This window comes from Erpetoichthys calabaricus, chromosome 2 (assembly GCF_900747795.2).
Source record: "Erpetoichthys calabaricus chromosome 2, fErpCal1.3, whole genome shotgun sequence".
Classification (NCBI taxonomy): Eukaryota; Metazoa; Chordata; class Cladistia; order Polypteriformes; family Polypteridae; genus Erpetoichthys; species Erpetoichthys calabaricus.
In genome coordinates this window covers 273,803,466-273,826,577 of record NC_041395.2, presented here as the reverse complement: position 1 = coordinate 273,826,577, position 23,112 = coordinate 273,803,466, and the positions used below count along the sequence as shown (strand labels likewise).

The 23,112-nt window shown below is 36.2% G+C and overlaps 1 protein-coding gene across 15 annotated transcripts in view; it reads right to left on the bottom strand.

The window, feature by feature from the left end:
• Window positions 1-23,112, bottom strand: part of kcnma1a (potassium large conductance calcium-activated channel, subfamily M, alpha member 1a) — a 733,327-nt gene that overhangs the window by 112,151 nt on the left and 598,064 nt on the right. For 9 of the 15 annotated variants that reach the window (XM_051923733.1, XM_051923735.1, XM_051923728.1 and 6 more), the window contains exons 15-18: window positions 20,645-20,754; window positions 16,821-16,889; window positions 15,269-15,280; window positions 10,101-10,187 (exon numbers count right to left, since the gene is read on the bottom strand). In XM_051923733.1, the coding sequence (XP_051779693.1) occupies window positions 10,101-10,187; window positions 15,269-15,280; window positions 16,821-16,889; window positions 20,645-20,754 (278 nt within the window). The remainder of the gene's footprint in view (window positions 1-10,100; window positions 10,188-15,268; window positions 15,281-16,820; window positions 16,890-20,644; window positions 20,755-23,112) is intronic. The other 6 variants (XM_028795550.2, XM_051923731.1, XM_028795547.2 and 3 more) reach the window with 1 other exon arrangement.

Below are 23,112 nucleotides of genomic sequence, written 5' to 3'. Positions count from 1 at the left end.
ATCCGACAACAAGATCTTCCCTTTACACCTACATTTCGTGAAATTTAGTATTCAAGAATACTGTTCTATCTTCCAAAAATCCTAACCATCTATTTAAATATTTTAAATTTCCACACTGCTCATTTGTCACTCCTGGTAAATGCTATGCCAGGGAGTTGTAAACTGATCCCTGTTACCATTTCTGCCAGGTCAAAACCCCATGCAGTTTTTTGAACATATGTTTGTCATATCTAAATTCTGTTCTGCAATTTTAAGCCTTTTAACATCTCTATTATCTATCAATATCGCATTTTGCCTCATATATTCCTACTTTTAAACCTTTCTTCTAAACCTCTTAATATATCCCAGAAGAGATTATTTTCCAAAGGCACAACTACAAAGTTTAATCTCTTGATGGAAATTCCTGGCACACTATCCTTTATAATTTGGAAGACTTCCTTTTGGGTCTGAGCACGAGGTCTCTGAAGCAAAAAATAACTGATCACCCAGTCTCGCTGTTACTAAGTGGCAAGAAGTGGTATAGCTGGTCTGAGCCCAAGCCAGTGGTAGATATTGCATCTCTCACCCTAACCCTTGAGGGGGTCTTTGGGGGAGTGTATTTTTCTTTCCCTGTTATCTGACATGCAACTTTCATCCTTTCCTGTGTTTCTTTCAGGGCTTGAAATTAGTGGGTTTTGCTTTGTGGGTGAGGGATGATGAGGGGCATAGGGAGGGATGGGTTGTATGAGTGCAGTTGGTGGGGTATTTTTTGTACGGTATATCTATATTAGTTTCACTCTTGTTTGTTTACAATTACTGTTTCAATCGTATGTGGCAATGTATATTTCTGACATGTTCCTATTATTGTTTATCAACAAAGAAGTTTCTGAAACTTCTTACATAGTTTATAAGAAAAGTCAATGAGCGTAATTATATGCATATACAAAACTGGGATAAAGTAAGTAACCTGGTTAAGGCAAAACATGGTATCTTAAATGTGTGTGTGGATGTGTGTGTGTGAAGTAAAGATGTACAGGTTAACAGAGTGCAACAAGCATTTGCACACTACGAAATCCTTAATTGCAACCAGGTCAAGGGTTTACATTGTCACATAACCAGGTTACTCATAAAGACGTCTGCATGTGTTATCCCAGTTTCTCTGAGACCAATATCTTAGTTTTTCTAACTGTAATAACTATACATGACATTTAGGAAATCTGATTTCTGTGAATAACCGAGTTATTAACGTGCATTAAAACACACTCTGCCACCCCCCATATACAGTAATTTACATATGAGTCCTGCCTTGTTACCTCTAAATAGTCTTATAGGACCACTTTATCTTCTGGTGGCTTCTCACTGTCCTAGTAATCAAATGTTTTTGCTGTACTATGAACTTGCAAATATAAATTATTTTGTGAAAGCTTTGACATTTTTGCAAGAAAGACATAGGGTATTTACAGATCTGTAACAAATTAACATGAGAAAGCACATCAGGGCTAAAACTGGGGCCGGACATAATGTACTGTACTGCCTAATGCTATTCTATACCAAAGGTGGATCACTGCTGTAACTGACCTCTCTTACACATTCAATATTGTGGCTTATGGAGGTTGCATCAGTAAAATGTCCAGCAGGCACAAACAAGATTGAATTTTATTGTGGAAAACTACAACTCCATAGACCAGCGTTTTCCAAACTGGGAGGCGCGCCTCCCTAGGGAGGCGTGGACTAGTCTAAGGGGAGGCGCGAATATTAGCCAGGATTGACAAAAAAAAGTGCACGTGCAGCTAATACAATACGTAACATATAGGTACATATTAACTACTATGCTGCTGATGCTACCCTTACCCCGTAGCAAACAGTACGGTTCAGAAATATATCAGCACCGTAGGCCGTAGGGCTTGTATTGTCTATGCGCATACGCGAAAAGATTTGGCGGCTGCGTATTACTGCGTAAATATTCAGACGCGTTGTCGGACTTCTCACTTTCTTACCTACGATATCCACTCATTGCAAGGATAAACCACCAGCGGTATGACACGTAACTTGGCCGACCAGTAACTCTCCAAAAATCGAGACAATATCGACTTCAGTTTAGCTCAGCAGTGTTAGATTGTGTTTCTTATTTTATTTTGACGTACCTAATTACTCACTGATCACAATAGTAAGTAATTTAATTAAGTTTAATTTTTTTAAGAACAATAAATTAATTATCCTAATATTTGTAGAGAAATGGATAAGTTCTTGACTGGTTATAAGAGAAAATCCTCTAATAATGAAGAATCTGATGTTGGCACAAGTAGTAGGAATCAGGAAGGAAGAACTCCCAAGACAAGAAAATACGATTCGTCTTATTTATCGTTCGGATTTACAAGTGTTATTACTGATAATGTGGAAAAACCAATGTGTTTGTTTTGTTCGAAAGTTTTGGCTGCTGATAGTATGAGACCCGGAAAATTAAAACAGCACATTGAAACTATGCATTCTCAATACGTTGGCAAGTCCCAAGAATTTTTTCAAAGAAAATTGGATGAGTTCACTAAACAAAAGCAAACGTTCAAAAAAATAGTTCATATTCCATCAAATGCGTTACTAGCATCGTACTTAGTATCTTACAGAATCGCGAAGTGTAAAAAACCACACACAATAGGAGAAACATTAGTTTTGCCAGCAGCTATTGATATGGTCAAAACAATGTTTGGCGAATCATATGCAAAACAGTTGCGACAAATACCGCTTGCTGATAACACTGTTGGCAGAAGAATCGATGATATATCTGACGATCTTTGCGATCAATTAGTTTCTCAGATGCGCACTTCAAAATTCGCCTTACAAGTAGATGAAGCAACCGATGTAGCTAAAGACGCACATTTAATTGCATATGTTCGATATGTTGAAGAGAATAATATAATTGAAGATGTATTATTTTGCAAACCCATTCCTGGCAAAGCCACATCCAGTGAAATTTTTAATATAATCGACAATTTTTTTGATGAGAACGGCATATTGTGGAATAATTGCATTGGGCTTTGTACAGACGGTGCACAGTCAATGTCAGGACACAAAACTGGCCTTCAAGCACTAATTAAAAGGAAAACACCCGATGTTCTCTGGACGCACTGCATGCTCCACAGAGCAGCTCTCGTATCAAAAAATATGAGTGAGGAACTTAACTACGTTTTTACAAAAGTAACGAAAGTTGTAAACTACATAAAAAACAGTCCATTAAAAGTTAGGTTATTTGCAAAGCTGTGTGAAGATATGGAAGCTGCTTACACCTCACTTTTGTATTATTGTGAAGTGTGCTGGCTATCTCGTGCAAAAGTGATTCAGAGGGTACTTGAACTCAAAGAAGAAATTGCAATTTTTCTCGAAGAAAATCATAATGAGGATGCAAATATGTTTAGGGATGATAATTTTATTATTAAACTTACCTATTTGGTGGAAATTTTTGGAAAATTGAGTGTTTTGAATAAATCGATGCAAGGGCCACAAATGCATTTATTGATTCAAAAAGATAAAGTGAAAGCATTCATTAAAAAAATGGAGATATGGAAGACAAATTTGGAAAAAAATAGGTTCGACATGTTTCCACTTTTAAATTTATGCGCCCAAGTTAATATAGAAGCAAACAAAAATCTATTTGTTGAACACTTGGATGGTTTGTTAATTCATTTTTCGAATTATTTTGATGATCTTGATTTTACAAAATATGCGTGGATACAGAATCCATTTGTCGACGAAGAAGATGACGAATTTGAATTAACAAGTATTGAGAAAGAAAACTTGATTGAACTATCTTGTGATACTTCTTTAAAACAAAAATTTCAGAATGTATCTCTGATTCAATTTTGGCTAGATATTAAGAGTGAATATAATATTTTATCAAATAAAGCTTTAAAAGTATTGCTGCCGTTCGCAACATCTTATTTATGCGAAACAGGATTTTCTGCATTAGCTGCAATAAAATCGAAATATCGTGCTCGTTTGGTTGTAGAAAAGGAGCTTTGTGTAGCTATCTCATCAATGACACCGAGATTTGATAAACTTTGCGCTAATAGGCAAGCACATCCATCTCATTAAGCGACAATAATAAAATATTGTTATTCGTTTTTTCTTGTGTATAAGAGTTTATCTTAATACATTTTTTAGTACTAAAAATTTTTGTGTTTGTAGTATTTTATAAAATGGAAGAGAGGCGCCATATGATCAAATATTTTTAAGGGAGCCGTGATAAAATAAAGTTTGGAAACCACTGCTGTAGGCCGTCTCATCGTTGTCAGTGATAAGGCCTATGATGGTTGTGTTGTCTGCAAACTTGATGATGGTGTTTGTGCCGTGTTTTGCAACACAATCGTGGGTGAACAAGGAATACAAGAGGGGGCTAAGCACACAGCCCTGCGGCGCTCCTGTGTTTAAAATGAGTGATGAGGACGTGTGTTTGCCGACTCTCACCACCTGGGGCCTGTTTGTGAGGAAAGAGAAAATCAATCTGCACATAGTCATCCCCAACCCAAGGTCATCAAGCTTCAAGAATCAATTCGAGCTTTAATTTCCTCTTTCCAGGTGGGTGAGGGCAGTGTTTATTGTTAGCGCAATGGCATCCTCTGTAGATCTGTTTGCTCTGTAAGTAAATTGGAGAGGATCCAGCGTGTCGGGGAGGGAGGAGCAGATGTAACCTTTGACCAGTTGCTCGAAGCACTTCATAATGACCGATGTCAGTGCAACCGGGCGATAGTCATTCAGACAGGAGACCACCGGTTTCTTTGGGACAGGAATGATGGTGGATGCCTTGAAGGAAGTGGGGACCACTGACTGCCTCAGGGAGAGATTGAAGATGTTGGTGAACACACCTGCTAGCTGGTCAGCACACTCCCTGAGGGCACGGCCTGGGATGCCATCTGGTCCCGGAGCTTTGCGAGGATTGACCTTTTTGAAGGACCTTCTCAAGTCAGACGTATCAAGGATCAGAGTGACAGACTCACTGCCCCCTTGAGGATATAGCACCTGTTCTTTGTTGGCTGCATCAAAACGAGCATAGAAAGTGTTGAGCTCATCTGCAAGACATGCAGTGGGCTGAACACTGACTGTGTTTTTCTTTTTATAGTCAGTGATGCAGCACAGTCCATTCCACAGGCGCTTGTTGTCAGAGCTGTGGTAGCTTGACTCCACTTTGTCCCTGTAGTCCCGTTTGGCCTTCTTGATGGACCTCCGGAGGTCGTATCTGGCTGCTTTGTATGCACCAGAGTCCTCTGAGCCAAAGGCAGAGGTCCGCGCCTTGAGCTTAGCCCGAATCTCCCTATTTACCCAGGGTTTCTGGTTAGGATATATGCAAATGGAGGTTTTAGTGACAACATCATCAATGCACTTGCTGATATAACCTGTGACAGAGTCTGTGAATTCATTGATGTTGCCATCAGCTGCATCCTCAAACATCTGCCAATCAGTTGTTTCAAAGCAGTCCTGTAAGACCACCTCAGCTTCACTGTCCCATTTGTAGATGTCCCTGTAAACCAGTTTTTCCTGTTTAAGTCTTTGTTTATATGCAGGCAGCAGCAATATAGAGCAATGGTCTGCTTTTCCAAAAGCTGGTCGAGGGAGGGGTTTGTAGGAGTCCTTGAATAAGGTGTAACAATGATCCAGTGTTTGATCACCTCTTGTGGGGGGAGAGATGTGCTGATAGTATTTAGGGAGAACTTTCTTCATGTTTGCTCTGTTAAAGTCTCCCAACACAATAACAGCTGCTTCTGAGTTAGCGTTCTCTAGTCCACTGATAACATCATACAGTTCATCCATAGCCGAAGCTTTATCAGCTTGTGGGGGGATGTAAACAACTGAAAGGAGAACTGAACTGAACTCCCTCGGGAGGTAAAAGGGTCTAACTTTAATGGCCAGCAGCTCGAGTACCGGTGAGCAGTGCGTTTTTAAGACACACACATCCGTAGCCCACGAAGAGTTAACCATAAAGCACACACCCCCCCCCCTTGACTTGCCTGAGTCCTTCGTTCTGTCTCCCCGATAAACTGTGAACCCGTCTGGTGTGACTGTGCAGTCGGGTACGCTGGGCTCCAACCACGTCTCTGTGAACGCCAAAACGCAGCAGTTCGTGATGTCTTTTTGGTGCTTTATCCGTGCGCGCAGCTCATCTAATTTGTTGTCCAGAGACTGAACGTTAGCGAGCAGGATGCTAGGCAGAGGAGACTTGTTGTTTCTCTGTCTGGTTCAGCACAGAACTCTGGCACGTTTCCCCCTCTTTGTTTGCCTTTGGCATCGCACGAGTAAGCAAAAGACTCCAGGCAGTACAGTGTCTGCGATATCAAAACTGTTGTAAAATCCGAACTGGCTGATGAACGTAATTCCAATAGTGTTTGCCGGTCATACTGAAAGTGTGATAAAGTAGAACGCACAAAGAGAGTGAGTAATAAGAAAATAAATAATAACTTTTTGCTGAGATGACTCGGAGCTCTCGTCGGTGCAGCCATCTTGCATCATCTTTAAACTAAAAAAAATTATTCTGAAAAACATATACAATCAGAATCCTCAAAAAAAATATTTACAGATGAACAACAAGTCCATAACAAAAATGTTATGTTATAGAACACAAAAGATATTATGTAATATAGTGACTGTGGTTTACTAATTCGTAATACCAGCCACCCAATATTGCAGTTTTACCCTCCACAAATAATATATATAGAAAGTTTTACACATCAAAAATGTGTAGTTAATAAAGAGCTGACAGGAATGATAAATTAACAGGAAGATGAAAGTGTATTGGCTATTTATGTTAGGATACAGAACCAGTTTTTTTTTTCAATTTATTTCTTAATTTATGGTCAGTCTTGTTATTTGCACATGATTCTCTGAATACAATTTCTCATTCATTATAATATACTTGCTTGTAGTGATGAGCGAAATCCACGGTGTTCGCTTCACTACGAGTTCGGAGAAATTGCTGAAGTGTTTGCGAATATCACAGAACTAAGCAAAATGCATTGAAGTCAAAGCAGAAGGACTAACTTAACTAGATTTGACTGGATTGTAATGGTGCAATCATCTTTAAATTGTCCATGTGGGCTAGGGAGATGTCTGCCAACTATACTAGACCGATGATTGTGGCCAAAGAGGTAACTTGAGCTTTGTGGCAGCAGTGCCAACCACTGCACCACCGTGCCTCCGTGAGTTCAAAGAGGAAAGAGCTCACTGCTGATATTTTTAGGTCCTATATTAAGGAATGGCTTTTTTACTGCCACTTCCCCTGTCAAACCTGAAGCACAAAGTTTCTTTGGCAGTGTGTGTATACAGCAGAACATATCTGTTTACCATCTTTTCAAGCAGGAAAGTTAATGGAGTCCTTTTATTGAATGTGTTGTCAAATCATTTTACTTTTTTGTATGAAGCATTCACTAGAGGTTTACAGATTGCAGTCAAATTCAAATATTTCCAAAAGGGAAGGTGATGTCACATTTTAATTTTCATTATCCAAATGTTATATGTTTAAACCTAAACAAGTTATCATTATTATATGTGAAGGTTCTTCCTCAATGTCATAATCATATGTTGGACATATTTAACACTCAAACTATGAGTATTACTCTGTTGATGACATTCTTTTAGATCATTACGTAATTACTTTTGATCTGCTTCCAAACTTATAATCACCTCCAAATAATAACAGTGCCTAAATATTTAACTTTTATTCTCAGACTTAATCTACAGGACTAACATTGAACACAAGAGTAATAATAAAAAATCTCAAACTACAATGTATCTTTGAAACTGGTTTTATAAAATAAAAGATTAGATGTAACGCATAATAAAAAAGTTGGTTCACCAATCTGCATGGACTGAATTATATGTAAAATCCAATGTATTTCAAATTATTAGGTGAACATTTTTTTTAATATCTGATCCTATAAATAAGGACTAGAAATCTGAGTTATCCTGCACAATTTCACATCACCCCATTAGTAAGCAGTTTATAGTTTCCCAGAAGAGAAACTACACAGACTGAACAATCGATCTTAAATTAAACACACAGAATTCCAAGTCAAAGTCATATGATTTGCATCTCTTGGACATCATAACATTTAAATAGACTTGAAGTATATTATTACAGGATCTATTCTATGTTCAATAGCACAACTAACAACTCATTATTCAGTTATTATTTACTCAATTAACAAACACACATCTACATAACAGCGGAATAATTTAACACACAAAGACTCACACACGAAGCATCACAAAATAAAAGCTACCTCAATCAGTACAGTACATGATAGAGTTTCCTATATAATATTTACTCTAAAAATGAAAAATAAACTAAAAGCAAACAAGTTTTTTTCTCATTAGCACATTCAAAACCAGCTAAAATAAAGGGATTTTTTTTTTCACAGGTATAAATATTGTGGTGTGTGCTCCCCTTCCAAACAATTTAATTTTCCTTAATACCAAAAATACCTGGAGCTGTTCTAAGTGAAGGTTTATTTGAATAAACTCCTTGAAAAATATTGTACTAAAAGCTCATTTAACTAAATCCCATCCCAAAGTGAACACTGAGTGGTTTTGTAAGGAAAGTTAAAAGTGATGTGTGATGAGCAACTAGTAAGTTGTGATGAGTAAGAAGTAAAATGTGATAAGCAACAAGTGAAGGGTGAGTAGTGAAAAGTATCAAATGATAAACGACATGGAAAACTATGGATGTTTGATAACAGGAAAATGAGAAAAAATGAGGTCCTAAAGTGAACACTGTAGTGAGGCCCCAGATGCAAGACAGGAATCAAAATTAGATTGTATACCAGTACATCACTACATACAGTATGAACTGTTAAACAGATGAAAAAAGGAATGAGAAAAAAAAGAAATGTTCTTAAAATTGGAAAAAATACTTTGCTCTACAAATATATGGAAATTATACTAATAGATAGAAAGCAATAATCATCTTAATATCAGGGGTTTGAATCTTAAATTGGTTGTATCTACAAAGAGATGATTTTGCATTTGTCATTTATATAATCCTTAGTAGTTGTGCAGTATGCTACTTAATTCTTGTTTCCTTAAATTTATTAAAGAATATGGTACTTTTTTGTTCTTTTGGGAGGTTTGGATTCAAACATCAATTGACACATGTTACCTACAGTAAAATAGGGTGGAGGGAAAAAAGTCATAATTAATGTGCATCGATTAATGCATTTTCTAATACCAAACTGTCAAATGCCCCATTGAGTTTGTGGTGAGTTCAGAATGCTTTACTGAAAAGCACAAAGCATGCAAGCATTTTTCTGAACTTCTGTATGCTGTATTTTCTTTTTACATTGTCTATTTATGCAAAATCTTTGTTGACAATTAAATATGTATATAACAGGGGAAAAATGTATGTATATTGTATATTACATTTAGCCAGCTAGTGTCTCCAAGTGAACATTAAATGTTATCTGCAATACATTTGAAAAACAAGATACTAGGCACTTCAGCATAAGTTTTGATCATACACAATAGTACACCATGTCTATGAGTAATTCACCCAAAATTTCATTCAAAATCTCTCTATTTTGATGTATTTATATGACATAATGATTCCAATATTGTCCTTAACTGACTGTCCATACATATTTTTTAAAATATCTGGAGCATAAATATCTTCTGTATTTGTGAGAAACCTCAGTGACATGCAAGCACAAGCACTGTTAGATGTATTTTTTTCTTTTCATTTTATGGTAGTCTGAATATAGGATCAACAATTCTTGAAAAGTAACTTGATGATATAATTTTTTCTCTCAGATCTACAGTATATTCTAATTATATGCATGCTTACCAATAATGACTTCTGAATATGAGGAAGAAATATGGAGTGATTACCAGCAAATTACACACACAAAAAAAAAACCACTAAACACACCTATATTTACTTTTTGGAATGCATAACCTGCAATTCACAGTCAAAGAAGTAGTTTACTGTAAAAAGTAAGATAGGTCAACTGATTGAGACATTGTAAATCTACCATGCATAACAACCATCGAAGGTGTGCATTTATTTACACTTGATTGAACTGATGATTGTGCTATACTTTATTTCCATTTAATGTCAACTCCTAAAAAGTTTCAAAAATCATTACCTTTTCACTTCTTTGGCATCACTGGCTATAAAGAATCCCAAAGTACCTTCTTGCATCTTTACATGATTTCCAGGGTTAATAAGAATACTGTGCAGAAAAGAGAATTGGTGTCACCAGCAAAGTATATTATTTGAAACATAGACTTTTTCTAATCAAGAGGAATGGTACACAAGTATACAAAATAAAAAAAAATTCTGTGGTTAAAAATTCTACTTAAATTTTTATGATTATGATTAATGATGTATGTTTGGCAATTTTTATTTTTTAATATATGAGGAATACCTCATATTGGACTTTTTGTGCACGTAGCTCTTTGATATGTGCATAGAAAGGGTGTATATTCAGTTTGCCTTTATGTAAACATAAATATATAGAATGTTGTTGGTGATTGTATTTTTTTACTGAACCGATATTGCTCAATATTTTTTATACATTCAATTTAATATCTATTTGAATGCAATCAGGAACTTCCACAAACTACCCAGTATCATGATGATGTGCATATGATATTTTTTAATTTAATCAATTCTGGGTGTGTAAACTGAAACATATTGAAGGCAATTACAAAATGGAATTTGCTAAGCATGCAGTGTTCGGCAGATTAAATACAGTATAAGATTCAAGTTTGCACTTAATTGCAAGTGGGCTGAATCAAAAAGGTAATACTTTTGATATGTAACTAATATGACAATATTTTTTGTAGACTTTTTTAAAAGAAGAATCAGGTCAGGTCACGTTGGGGAACATGCACTGGTACAGTGCGTTGCCGCACCCACTAAACGACAAAACAGCTCAGAATCCATGTTGGCAACCCCCCCAGGCAGACACGTGTTTCAGTCCCACCCTCCGGAAATGACCCTCTATGTGCCGCAGCCATGTGTTACGTGGGAGTCCCCGTGGCCGGGTCCAGCCACTCGGGTCCTCAACAGTGAATATCCTGCGAGATCCTTTTGGAATTGCACCACATGGCTGTAGTGCCGTGACTGACCCTCCCTCACAATGTAGGTAATGTGCATCATTCGGGACTCCGTGAGCAACCGCTCATTTGAGACAAATCAGCAGTACCCAAGGATTCTCCGAAAAAACACAGTACCAAAGGAGTCTAGTCATCGTCTCAGGTGACTGGATAGCGTCCATGTCTCGCAACCATATAGCAAGACAGGAAGCACCAGGACTCTAAAGACTTGGACCTTTGTCCTTTTGCATAGATATCGGGAGCGCCACACACCCCTTTCCAGCTACCTTAATGACTGCCCATGCTCTCCCAGCCCATCTACTGACTTCAAAGGAAGAGACAGCAGAGACATAAATGTCACTGCCGAGGTAAGTAAATCTCTCTACAAGGTCAATACTCTCTTTGCAGACAGACACACTGCTGTGCCTAAGAGGTTGTTAAAGGCCTGGATCTTAGTTTTCATCCAGGACAATTGTAAATGCAGACACTCAGACTCCTTACTCAGTCTCTCGAGAGCCCCAATCAGAGCTTCCATTGACTCCACAAAGATCACAGCATTGTCAGCAAAGTCAAGATCAGTGAAACTTTCTTCACCAACAGATGCCCCAAAGCTGCTAGACCACACGACCCTGCCCAACACCCAGTCCAGGTAAGCATTGAACAGAGTAGGAGCAAGAACACACCCCTGACGAACACCAGAATCAACTGGGAAAAACACAGAGGTTCTGCCTCCACTCTGCACAGCACTCAAGTACCAGTGTACAGGTCAGCCATGATATCTAGCAACCTTAAGGGGATCCTGCAAAGTCTCAGGATGTCCCACAGGGCAGCTTGATCAACTAAGTTGAATGCTTTACGAAAATCGACAAAGGCTCCAGAGAAACTCTGCTGATATTTACAATATCAATATTAATTACTTTTTATGTCATGTGTGTTTGTATTTTATTGAAATGATTATGGAATCAATCAATTAAAAACAGGTGGGCAAACAAGTTAAGAATTTGCAGTCTCTGACAGAAAAACAAACAACTAACATTTAACTAAGTCTGCCCTTGTATTAAAATTATGTTCCTTTCATTTTATTTTGCACTAAGGTTGTTTTCATGTGTAACTTCATTGGGTAGTTTTATGGAGAATGTGTCATTAATCTTTACTTTTGATTTAATTTTGACTAAGTTGTTAAATTTTCATGTCTTGTCTTTTTTTTCTTTTTGTTGCATCATGCCATTTTGTTCTCTGTCATTTATTTATGATTCCTGGGATGATCAGAAGTGCGTTATGCATGTAGCGTTGACATTAAGCATGGTGTCATGTATTTCAAGGTTAGCCAATATTGTGGATACTATTTCCTTTGCTAGTTACTGTGTTTGCTTTAAGTGGTTAGGGTAACGCATTTTTTGTAATGAATTAGCCTTTGAATTTGGTTAACATTTATGGTTTGGCAAAGAATTTTTGATCACTTGGTTTTGACCTTCACCTATCCTTTAATTATGCTCTCCTCTCCTCCTCAATGGCCTGTTTTTCCTTATTTTGTTCTTGTTTCAGAACAGCCTGAGTAATGATGTTTCACTATTTCTTAGTTTTGTACATTCCACTATGAAATACAGTATGTTACGCTATGTTAAGTATAATTATATAAACATTTGAATTTCTGTAATTCATAACTTCTCAAAAATGAAAGGAAATTTAGTCAATGTTCGACAATGCTGAAAAATCTGGTATAAACTAAAAGGTTACTTCACTAATTAAGCAATGCAATTTGACAAAGTCAATGCCTGTTTAAAGTTTTCAATGTCTTTTTAATACATTTATTGAAAAATATTAGATTTTGGGTAAGTGATTACTTTATCATTTGTTAATGTATGTACACAGCCATGAAATAAATACTGCATTCAGTGTCTCTGTAATATACATGCTGAAAATTATTATGAATTGTGTCAGTGATTATTTAATTATTTTATGCAAATTATGTACATACTCATAAAATGATGCATATTTTACACAGTAATGTTGTTCAGCTTTTGTTAATTATTTGAAATATTAACAAAAACAGCTGTAATATTTTCACTTTTTTGAGAAAATGCATTATAGGTGTCATCTAATTACATTTTTACACCAAAACCTTGCAAATCTAACTAAGCAAAATAAACAGTGCTTGAAATACTGTATCATTCCCCATTAATTAGACAAAAAATAGTCATCATACAAATACTCTGTGAAAGTTGTATTATCATTGTCAACAGAGAAACTGCGGCATTTGAAACAATACTCAAAAGTTTAAAAAAAAATCTTTTGCACAATGATAACTGGCCCAGAAGAAAGCTGCAAGTTGAACAGTTAAATCTGAATTTCTGGAGTTATAATATACTACAGAGTATATTACATTGAATTCAATTTTAAATTATTTCACTAATTTATTAACAAATAACATTTCAATTTAATCAGCTTCCAATAGCTCTCAATATATATGACACAAATGCATTCTTTCCCCTGAGCTCCTGAAGTTCAATAAATGACAACATTTTTATTGTATGTTAATTAAAGAACAGAGTTTAAAATTATAGAGACTTAATATGCATGCCAGACAGTAAATCAAACCACTGCAAAATCACAATACTGGCTCCCAAAATCTGAGATTCTTAAAACTACTATACATTTTTACATACTTAATGAATAATGTAAATATGTAGGCTTGTTGCAGCACACTTTACAGTGAAAAATAAAATCCATATTACATACATATAGGAGGACAATGATTAATCTCAGACAAAAATGTTTTCAAATCTCAAATTGTGAGAGAGGCATAATATACAAACTACAGTTTGACCACATGCAATAAATTAGAAATACAAAATCTAAAAAGACTAAGAAGAAATCACACACATCTACATAATTGTACATAAACACACTGATATATGTGTAAATATTAAAACACGCATACAAATACAGATATTTTATATATATATATACACACACACACATATATACATGCATACATACAGACGTGGGAAGATACAGCATATACAAGTATATATATGTATATACACATATATGTATACATACACACACACGTAGATTATATATAAGTAAATGTATATAAATATATATACATATATACAGTATATATACAGAAACAAACACACATACGTTTAACGGTACATCCATATATACACTCATACACAGAGAAAAAAGGAGGTGCAACCACTGCAAACCATGTAGATGCTAACATTTGCAGTAACTTCTCTGCAGTTGGATCGAAAAATACCAAACTGACAGGAAGTCACTCTATCTCTTAAACATCTACTTAAGACACCAGGCATCTGAGTGCAAGCTAAGAGACAACGGTACACACACAGGATGAAGAGGACTATGAAATGCAGGGAAGGAGATGGGCATCAGTGATAATGAAATGATAAAAATAAAGCCTAACACACAACCAGATTTGAATTTTAAAATATTGCTATTCAAAACAGATTGCTTCTGCACCCTGAGGTTTTGGTCAATGGAAGGTACAATGGATTTAAATAAAACTGGGAGAAATACAGAAACAATTCTGCATGTTAAAAATAATGAAAAACTTTTAAAAAAAAGTACTATCTAAAGAAAACAGTGTTTTGATAAAATAAACCATGCTATTTGCAATCAAAAATTAAATAAATGGCACTACTGCTCCCTTTGAACACTTCCCTTTGCATTTCCATAAAATAATCAAACATTTGCTTGCTTGTGTATTAGAACAGCAAGATTTAAAGCTAAATCTCGTTTTTGGGAATGAAACTATGAAAACATGAAGTACTGCTTCAAGCGACACAAATTAACATCAGAATAAAGAATAAGGTTGGACAAGTAAATGCAGACAATTACATCTGAAGGACACTGAAACACCTCACAGGTAACGATAAGGAAGACATTTAACATGAGACAATTTCTTAGGAAAATGCACAACAATTTAAACAAAAGCAAACAAAAAAATAATGGAGGGTTTTTTGACTGGATACATCACCAGTGTCATGACAATAAAAAAAGAAAAGAAAAACAGCCTTTTGTCTTTTTTGCCTGCAAAGAAGTTAGTGCATTAGGCACATATACGAAAATTACTACAAATTTTGGGCTGCATTAGGGAATAATCCTTTTTTAAGTCCTGAAGTTGGAGGATCTAAAGGAGTGAAGGTAGGGTGGAGGTTTGAAGGAAAGATAACGAAGAGGACATTACCGCTTTCGGCTTCTGCAAACAACAAGAAAAAAATTTCAAATCAAACACTGTGATAAGAAAATTTGGTAAAAAAAAAAAATTAAAATAAGAATAAAACACACAAAGTAATTTAATAAGGAACACAAACAACATAAAAGACTGTAAAAACAAAGACAAAAACAACAAAGGCTAGAAAAATTGGTAACACAGGAGTGTAACACAAAAGGATGGTAGGGATATTCTAATTTTATTTAAAACTGAACGTAATCGAACAAAAATTAAATAAAATATGAAAATAATAAAAAGCTTTAATAAAACTGCAAAATGGGTAGTGCTACCAAAAACTTTACAAATGTATATAAAATTACCATTCAAATGTAAATGTGGCCTGAATCTAGGATTTATATTGTGCTGCTTGAGGCATATGTTAAATAAAGACTTATTTTATCTAGTGAAACGCTACAAACAATACCTTGTAGCAAGAGCTTAAAGAGTGCAGCAACAATTAATCTGTTAAAGTCAAATCTGTCAAAATTAGTCTTAATAAGGAAAAAAATGGAAATATTCTAAAGTTACTCCTTGTTTGTCGCAGAATAAGGAGGGGGTATGTTAATACATTAAGGTCACTATGTAGTAATGGACAAAAGTAATGATAGCCAGGTGTGGGACTTGGTCATTAGAGGTGAATGAAACATAGTACTTCATGTTAATAGTTATCATGGTAAAGACCAGTAACACTATTAATGCCAGTTAATTACTGCAGCTGACAGTAATAGGTTAAAGGCTTCATAAATGGGACATTGTTTCTATATTAAAGTTCCATGGAACAATGCTAATAAGCCTACAGTAGCTTCAGATGAATCATATGGCATCACAGTCCATATGGATTTCAATAAAATTATGAAAATAGCGCAACTATTTTGTAGGACTGCACTTTTAATGTACATGATAATAAAGACTGTATTCAGTTAACACATTGTGAAATGATTACTTAAGTTATTAATTTTTTAACTTATTAATAATGTATTTTATTTTTATTTCTTACAAAAAAAGAGTTTATAATATCGATAATGTACCAGGAAGAAACAAACTACAAATTTAACTCAAAATAATGTTGGTGTTAATGAACTAAAGCATCTAGAAAGATTTGATAAACTAACAACGTGGATAAAATCCAAATTAATTCATAAATAAAAACATTATACTTGTAAACCATACAATATTATTAATTTGCCTATTTATCTACACCTTTGGAGGGAATACGATGATACCATGAGCGAGCATAATCATCATAGTAAGGAAATTGTCTCATACATTTGACAGTTTTTATGTGAACAGTAACAGACAAGTGAAAGCACAACTTCAACATTTATCATTCTGCCAGTACTCTATGTTATGAGGTGAAACAAAACATTTAAATGTAACAAAAACTATCCTTGTTCACACAAATTACCTCTAAAAAGATGATATATGAGTATATCCCTGCAAAAAACCATATCTGATACCATGTAAGTTAAAAGATTTCCTGGCACACTTGTTACATATAAGGATGTCTTAGCAGTATAGTACTTACCTGCTTTCTCTTTTGTCAGATTTGTACTCTATGGCTATCAATAATAGCTTCAGTTTTACATAACATAATCTAAAAGAGAAAAAAAATATGAAGAAATGCATATACATGCCCACAAATTCACATATAATAAATATATTGTAACAAATATGACCTAGGCTTCATAGAATCAATCACAGAAAAGTTTAAGAGCTAATTGGATGATGTGGAGACTTCCAGGCATACCCCAGGCTTTACGCTTTTTTTTTTGTTTTTTTCCTCTGTTTCCCATCCCTTAATTCTTTCCTATGACAGACATCTGTATGAGTGTATGGAAACTGCACCTTCCTGCTACCAGATACCCAAAGACGCAACAGTCTGAAGACCAAGGCAGTTAGGAGAACCTCCTTATAAGACCTGGAGAGAACGGAATCATGGGAGGAAAATAACAAAACAAACAAACAAAAAAAGACTGCGTACAATCCTGCAAGGTGAGGTCTTACAAGTGTATTTTAAGAATAACCTTTAATGACTTTCATTCAACATAATACTTAATTAACATTCTTAATTGTTACTATATGCTGTCTGCTTGTGGAAAATGACATGTTAACTAGGATTACCCAGTCTATATAATAATAAGGTGGGCCTTCAAGAGTTCAGGGTCCAAATTGTGCACTTAAATCTATTTTGTGCTTTTTAATTTTTTTTTTCATTTTCGAAGATTGCATTAAACTGAGAAAATTACAAGACATTAAGTTGAATTTAAATGAAATCAAACAAAGAGCAAAGAAAGAAAGTGACTTATTATGAATATCACTCAAAGGTACTAAGACTTCCAAAAAGTTACAGAGCATATGCTTATTTTAAAGTTTAGGTGGAAACATGCAGAGATATACAGAGACATAGCCACCTTGCATAGCAAGTTCTAAACAAATCTGTCACTAGGAAGTGCTTCAAATATGTGCAGCTGGATATTCAATGATCACACATCATTCGTAGCTCTGTAACTCCAACTGGCCTTTTGCCAAACTTACAATTGGGCAGCTGGTACAATGATCTTCCATTCTGCAGATATGTCCACAGCAGAAGACGCAGTGACATTGCACAATTTCTGACAAAGGTGATGCTGCAGTCTATGAATCCCCTCACTGCTGATCATATTTTGTCACTTGAGGAGCAGTACAGCACAGCCCCATGAGATGTTGTGCAAAACAAATAGTAAGCTCACCCCTGTAATTTAACTTATTACTTGTTAACACCCAGCTTTATTTTAAGAAACATTTTTCCAATATTCTATCATATGCTCAATGTACAACTTACCTACAGAATATGGCTTTTTGTGTTGTGTGAAACTGTCAGGGGCTGGAAGCCTAATTCACTGTACCAATGAACCCTGTAGTGCATGTTCAACCTGAACATTCCAGTTTAGTGATGGGTCATTGCCTATATTATAATGACTGCCTGTTGGTGTTATTGTTTCTTTCTTTTTTTAAAATCATCCATTTGCACCTCTGGTTTGGGTTTTTCCCAGTCAACACAATTAAGAACATGTCAGCAATGGATTTTCAGGCCATACTAAATTTGAAAAAGCTACCAAATGTGTGCTTCTTATATTTTGTGTGCACCTGACAGCTGACCTTACTTAGTCAATTAACAATATCTCTTATAGCCAAGAAGGAGCAGCAGGGTCTCCACTTCCTTCAGCAGCTGAAGAAGACAAACCTACCTCCCCAAACTCTTATTGCATTTTACAGAAGCACCATCGAGAGCATTCTGACCAGTTGCATCACTGTTTGGTTTGGGAACTGCAGTATCTCTGACATTAAGGTCCTACAATAGTTAATGCACACAGTAGAAAGTGTCATTGTGTCTTCTCTGCCCTCCATTAAAGGCATTTTTATACTGCATTGCATCTGCAAAGCCTATAGCATCATGAAGAACCACTCCCATCCTTTCCATGGTCTCTTTGTCCCACTTCCATCTGGCAGAAAGAACTATAGCATGTGAACCAGTTCCACCAGGTTCTGCAACAGCTTCTACCTCATGGCTGTCCAGACTATCTCCCTATCCTCAGATCTGATCGTAGTAGCTTATTTATATGCAGTACATGTGTTACACTTGTTGCTACTGATTTCTTATTATTAGTTGTTACTATTTATTTATTACTATTTATTTCAAATCATTTCTGTCTATTCACTTACCTATTATTTTTTTATTTATTCTATTTTATAGTATAGTTCTTTACCTGTCTGGTGCTTGTCCTGTGTTGATGTACAGTAATCCCTCCTCCATCGCGGGGGTTGCGTTCCAGAGCAACCCGCGAAATAAGAAAATCCGCGAAGTAGAAACCATATGTTTATATGGTTATTTTTATATTGTCATGCTTGGATCACAGATTTGCGCAGAAACACAGGAGGTTGTAGAGAGACAGGTACGTTATTCAAACACTGCAAACAAACATTTGTCTCTTTTTCAAAAGTTTAAACTGTGCTCCATGACAAGACAGAGATGACAGTTCCATCTCACAATTAAAAGAATGCAAACATATCTTCCTCTTCAAAGGAGTGCTTGTCAGGAGCACAGAATGTCACATAGATAGAGAAAAGCAAACAAATCAATAGGGCTGTTTGCTTTTAAGTATGCGAAGCACCGCGGCACAAAGCTGTTGAAGGCGGCAGCTCACACCCCCTCCGTCAGGAGCAGGGAGAGAGAGAGAGAGAGAGAGATAGAGAGAGAGAGAGAGACAGAGTTTGTTTTTCAGTCAAAAATCAATACGTGCCCTTCGAGCTTTTAAGTATGCGAAGCACGGTGCAGCGTTTCAGGAAGCAGCTGCACAAAAGATAGCAACGTGAAGATAATCTTTCAGCATTTTTAGACGAGCGTCCGTATCGTCTAGGTGTGCGAACAGCCCCCCAGCTCACACCCCCTACGTCAGGATCACAGATAGTCAGCGCAAGAGAGAGAGAAAAGTAAGTTGGGTAGCTTCTCAGCCATCTGCCAATAGCGTCCCTTGTATGAAATCAACTGGGCAAACCAACTGAGGAAGCATGTACCAGAAATTAAAAGACCCATTGTCCGCAGAAATCCGCGAACCAGCAAAAAATCTGCGATATATATTTAAATATGGTTACATATAAAATCCGCGATGGAGTGAAGCCGCGAAAGGCGAAGCGCGATATAGCGAGGGATCACTGTACTTCATTATTTCATGCTGTTGTATACTTTCAATACTGTGTTTGAATAGTATGATAATAAAGCCACTTGACATGACGTGTATGTGTGGTAACTGTAATGTGACACCTAGAGGACACTGACATCCATTGTGAGAGCTAGGTGCTATGATGAATTGTAGAACAAAGCAAGGCTCCTGAATGTTTATGCAGAACAACAGCTACAAATAAAGAGGAATTTTCAACATTCCTTTAAAAAGATCTTCCTTGTGTTCATTTTTGAAAAATAACTATCCTGGACCAAAAATCTTGAAGAAACAGTCCTTCCATTATTTGAAAATGTTGGATAAAACTGGTAGAAACAGTATAACATCAGATTATTATTCACCATCCCATGTTTACACCCTTATACATACTGATATTATTACATCAATATACACTTTTTTTTTAGCATCTACGTCCTTATGAATACTGATACAATTATATTTGAATGCAAGTAGAGTTCATACAGATTTTTTGTTGCTTAACCTACAGGAACTTTAAGTTTTCACTTTTATAATTCAAACTCTTGCCTTGTAGTGTACCTCTTGTCCCACATTTAAGTTCTACCTTTCCAGCATTGTTATTTATTTGCAAATACAGTAACTATATTTTCTAAAACAGGAAAAAGATACTTACTCACAAACCATGGGAAAGGACAGCCCCACAAAGGCACTAGAGAGATACTCAGTATACATTTCATTGGCCACACCTTCAAGATAGTATTTCTGCCATGTGTCCTCTTCAATCTAAATACAAAAAAGCATCTGGTTAAATGGCAAAATCCAATGATAAAGGCTGACTTTCCCCCAAAAAGATGTAATGAAAAATATACTTTGTCTTTTTGTTATGACTAGATATCTGTTTCACCACATAATAACAAACAGGCACACCACATTCTGCATAAAGATCTTATAATGGACCGGTCAATTAAAATAGTTTCTGAAAGACATGATGATATCAGATTGATGAACATTTAAAAATAACAACGCAGCCACACTAAATGAATGATATGCACTTAGAATGCAGTATTTCAAATTTGAATATCCTTGCCAAGCTTAAATGACAGAATGGCGCAAGGCCAAGATCAAGCCTGGACAGAGTGCCACTCTATTGCAGGGTGAACATAGACACATACACTAGGACTAATTTAGCATCGCCAGTCCACATAACACGCATGTCATTGGACTGAGGGAGGAAATACAGAGGAAACCCAGGTGGACACAAGTAGCACATGCAAACAGACATGGAAGAACCCGGGTTACAGTACAGTAAAATCTCAATAGGCTGTCTGTTTTGTTGATGGGAACAGCAGTAATCCATCAAAAATTGGAAGGGACGTAAGAACACAATACAGTGGAACCTCGGTTCACGAACAACTCGGTACACGTACAAATCGGTTTGCAACCAAAAAGTTTGCCAAACTTTTGCCTCGGTTCACGACCACACACTTGGTATACGAACAAGCCAGTTTCCCTTTCGGTTTGTACATGTTCAGTCTCTCCTTGTGCATTTCCTGTGCAGCGAGCAAGAGAGCGCACACACATACACACAGGCAGTGGGAGAGAGAGAGCACACACACACAGACAGCATGAGAGAGAGACGCGCACACACACAGGCAGCACGAGAGAGAGAGAGAGAGAGCTGTACGCATAAGGTAGGAAGACAGTTAAAGAATGCACTGGGCTTGATTTTGTTTTCACTTCTGTTTACAGCGATCGGTTCGTAGCATGCATTGTTGCAATGTTACTTTTCTTGGTGGTTTATTAAATTACGGATTTTTTCAAAGGTTCATTTTTTTCCTTGTGCTTAAAACTCATTAAAAAAAAGTGTTTTTAGCCAGCGGTTGGTAGCGCTATAGCGCCAACTATTGCAGTGTTATTCAATCTTTTTACATTTAGTTTACTATTACGCTGTGCATTCTATGATTTAATCAACTATATTTGTACTTAAAAACTTAAAAAAATATATATATTTACATACAGTTCGGACTGGAACGGATTAATTGTATTTACATACAATCCTATGGGGGAAATTGCTTCGGTTCACGACCAAATCGGTTTATGACCAGAGTTTTGGAACAAATTATGGTCGTGAACCGATGTTCCACTGTACCTGAAGAATCCTGTAGCATTACACAGTAATGTCAGGAGTTTAACAATGCTGATTGGAGATTTTCAGAATGTTCTGTTCCTTTTCCAAAGTAATGCACATTGAATATATGTGAAGTTCAGACAAGGGAGGACTTAAAATATAAACAAAGTAAGCAGCCACTTAGGATCCCATGCTAGAAGCAGTGGTTATTATTTACGCTTCCTGAATTAATTCATATAATAAAATGAATGTGCATGTTTTAGTGCTTGTTTAAATGCACCTTCCTTGTGAGAAATGTGGAGTGATCGATCATCCTTAGACACTGCATAGAAAACAGTCAGTTAGAACAGTCACAAGGAATTTGCAAGAACTTGAGAAGAAATATTGTGATTCCTTCAAGTAAGACAAACATAAGAAAAAAGAGGAAATAAGGAAGTTTGTGGAGAAACTCCTGAAATTGACCTCTTTCTTCCATGCTCTTCTTGAGTCTACCTCACAATGTGGTAGCACAAGTGCTGCATGTGTAACCCTACCAGACAGCACTCCTGCAGTCTTAGACGCAGATGCTAGCACTAAAATTAACAGTACCCCACTCCATAGCAGCACTTAAAAAGTGGATGAAAATCTATGTGAGTCTCTTCCCCTCCAATATGAATACACTAGCATTATGAATGATGATGATGACAACCCCGCTCTCTGGCCAAAACAAATATCAAAAATAAAAAATAAATAAATAGAGATTATCCTGTAAATAACAATGACCACCGATCTAATAACAGTGCTTATTATATACAAATGATAAATGGAAAAAGGATAGGTAGATCATGGACAGTTTAGAGTGAAAAAATTACAGTGTAGTGTGCTTTTTTTGTGAGAGTAATAAATCGCACGCAGCTACAGCAATGGGAGAATTTTATCGGCTCAATTAAAACATCATGAAAAGTCTGCAGAACACATCTTTAATGTGGATAGCTGGATAACATCTCTTCAATGAAGCTAAGCACTCACTTAGC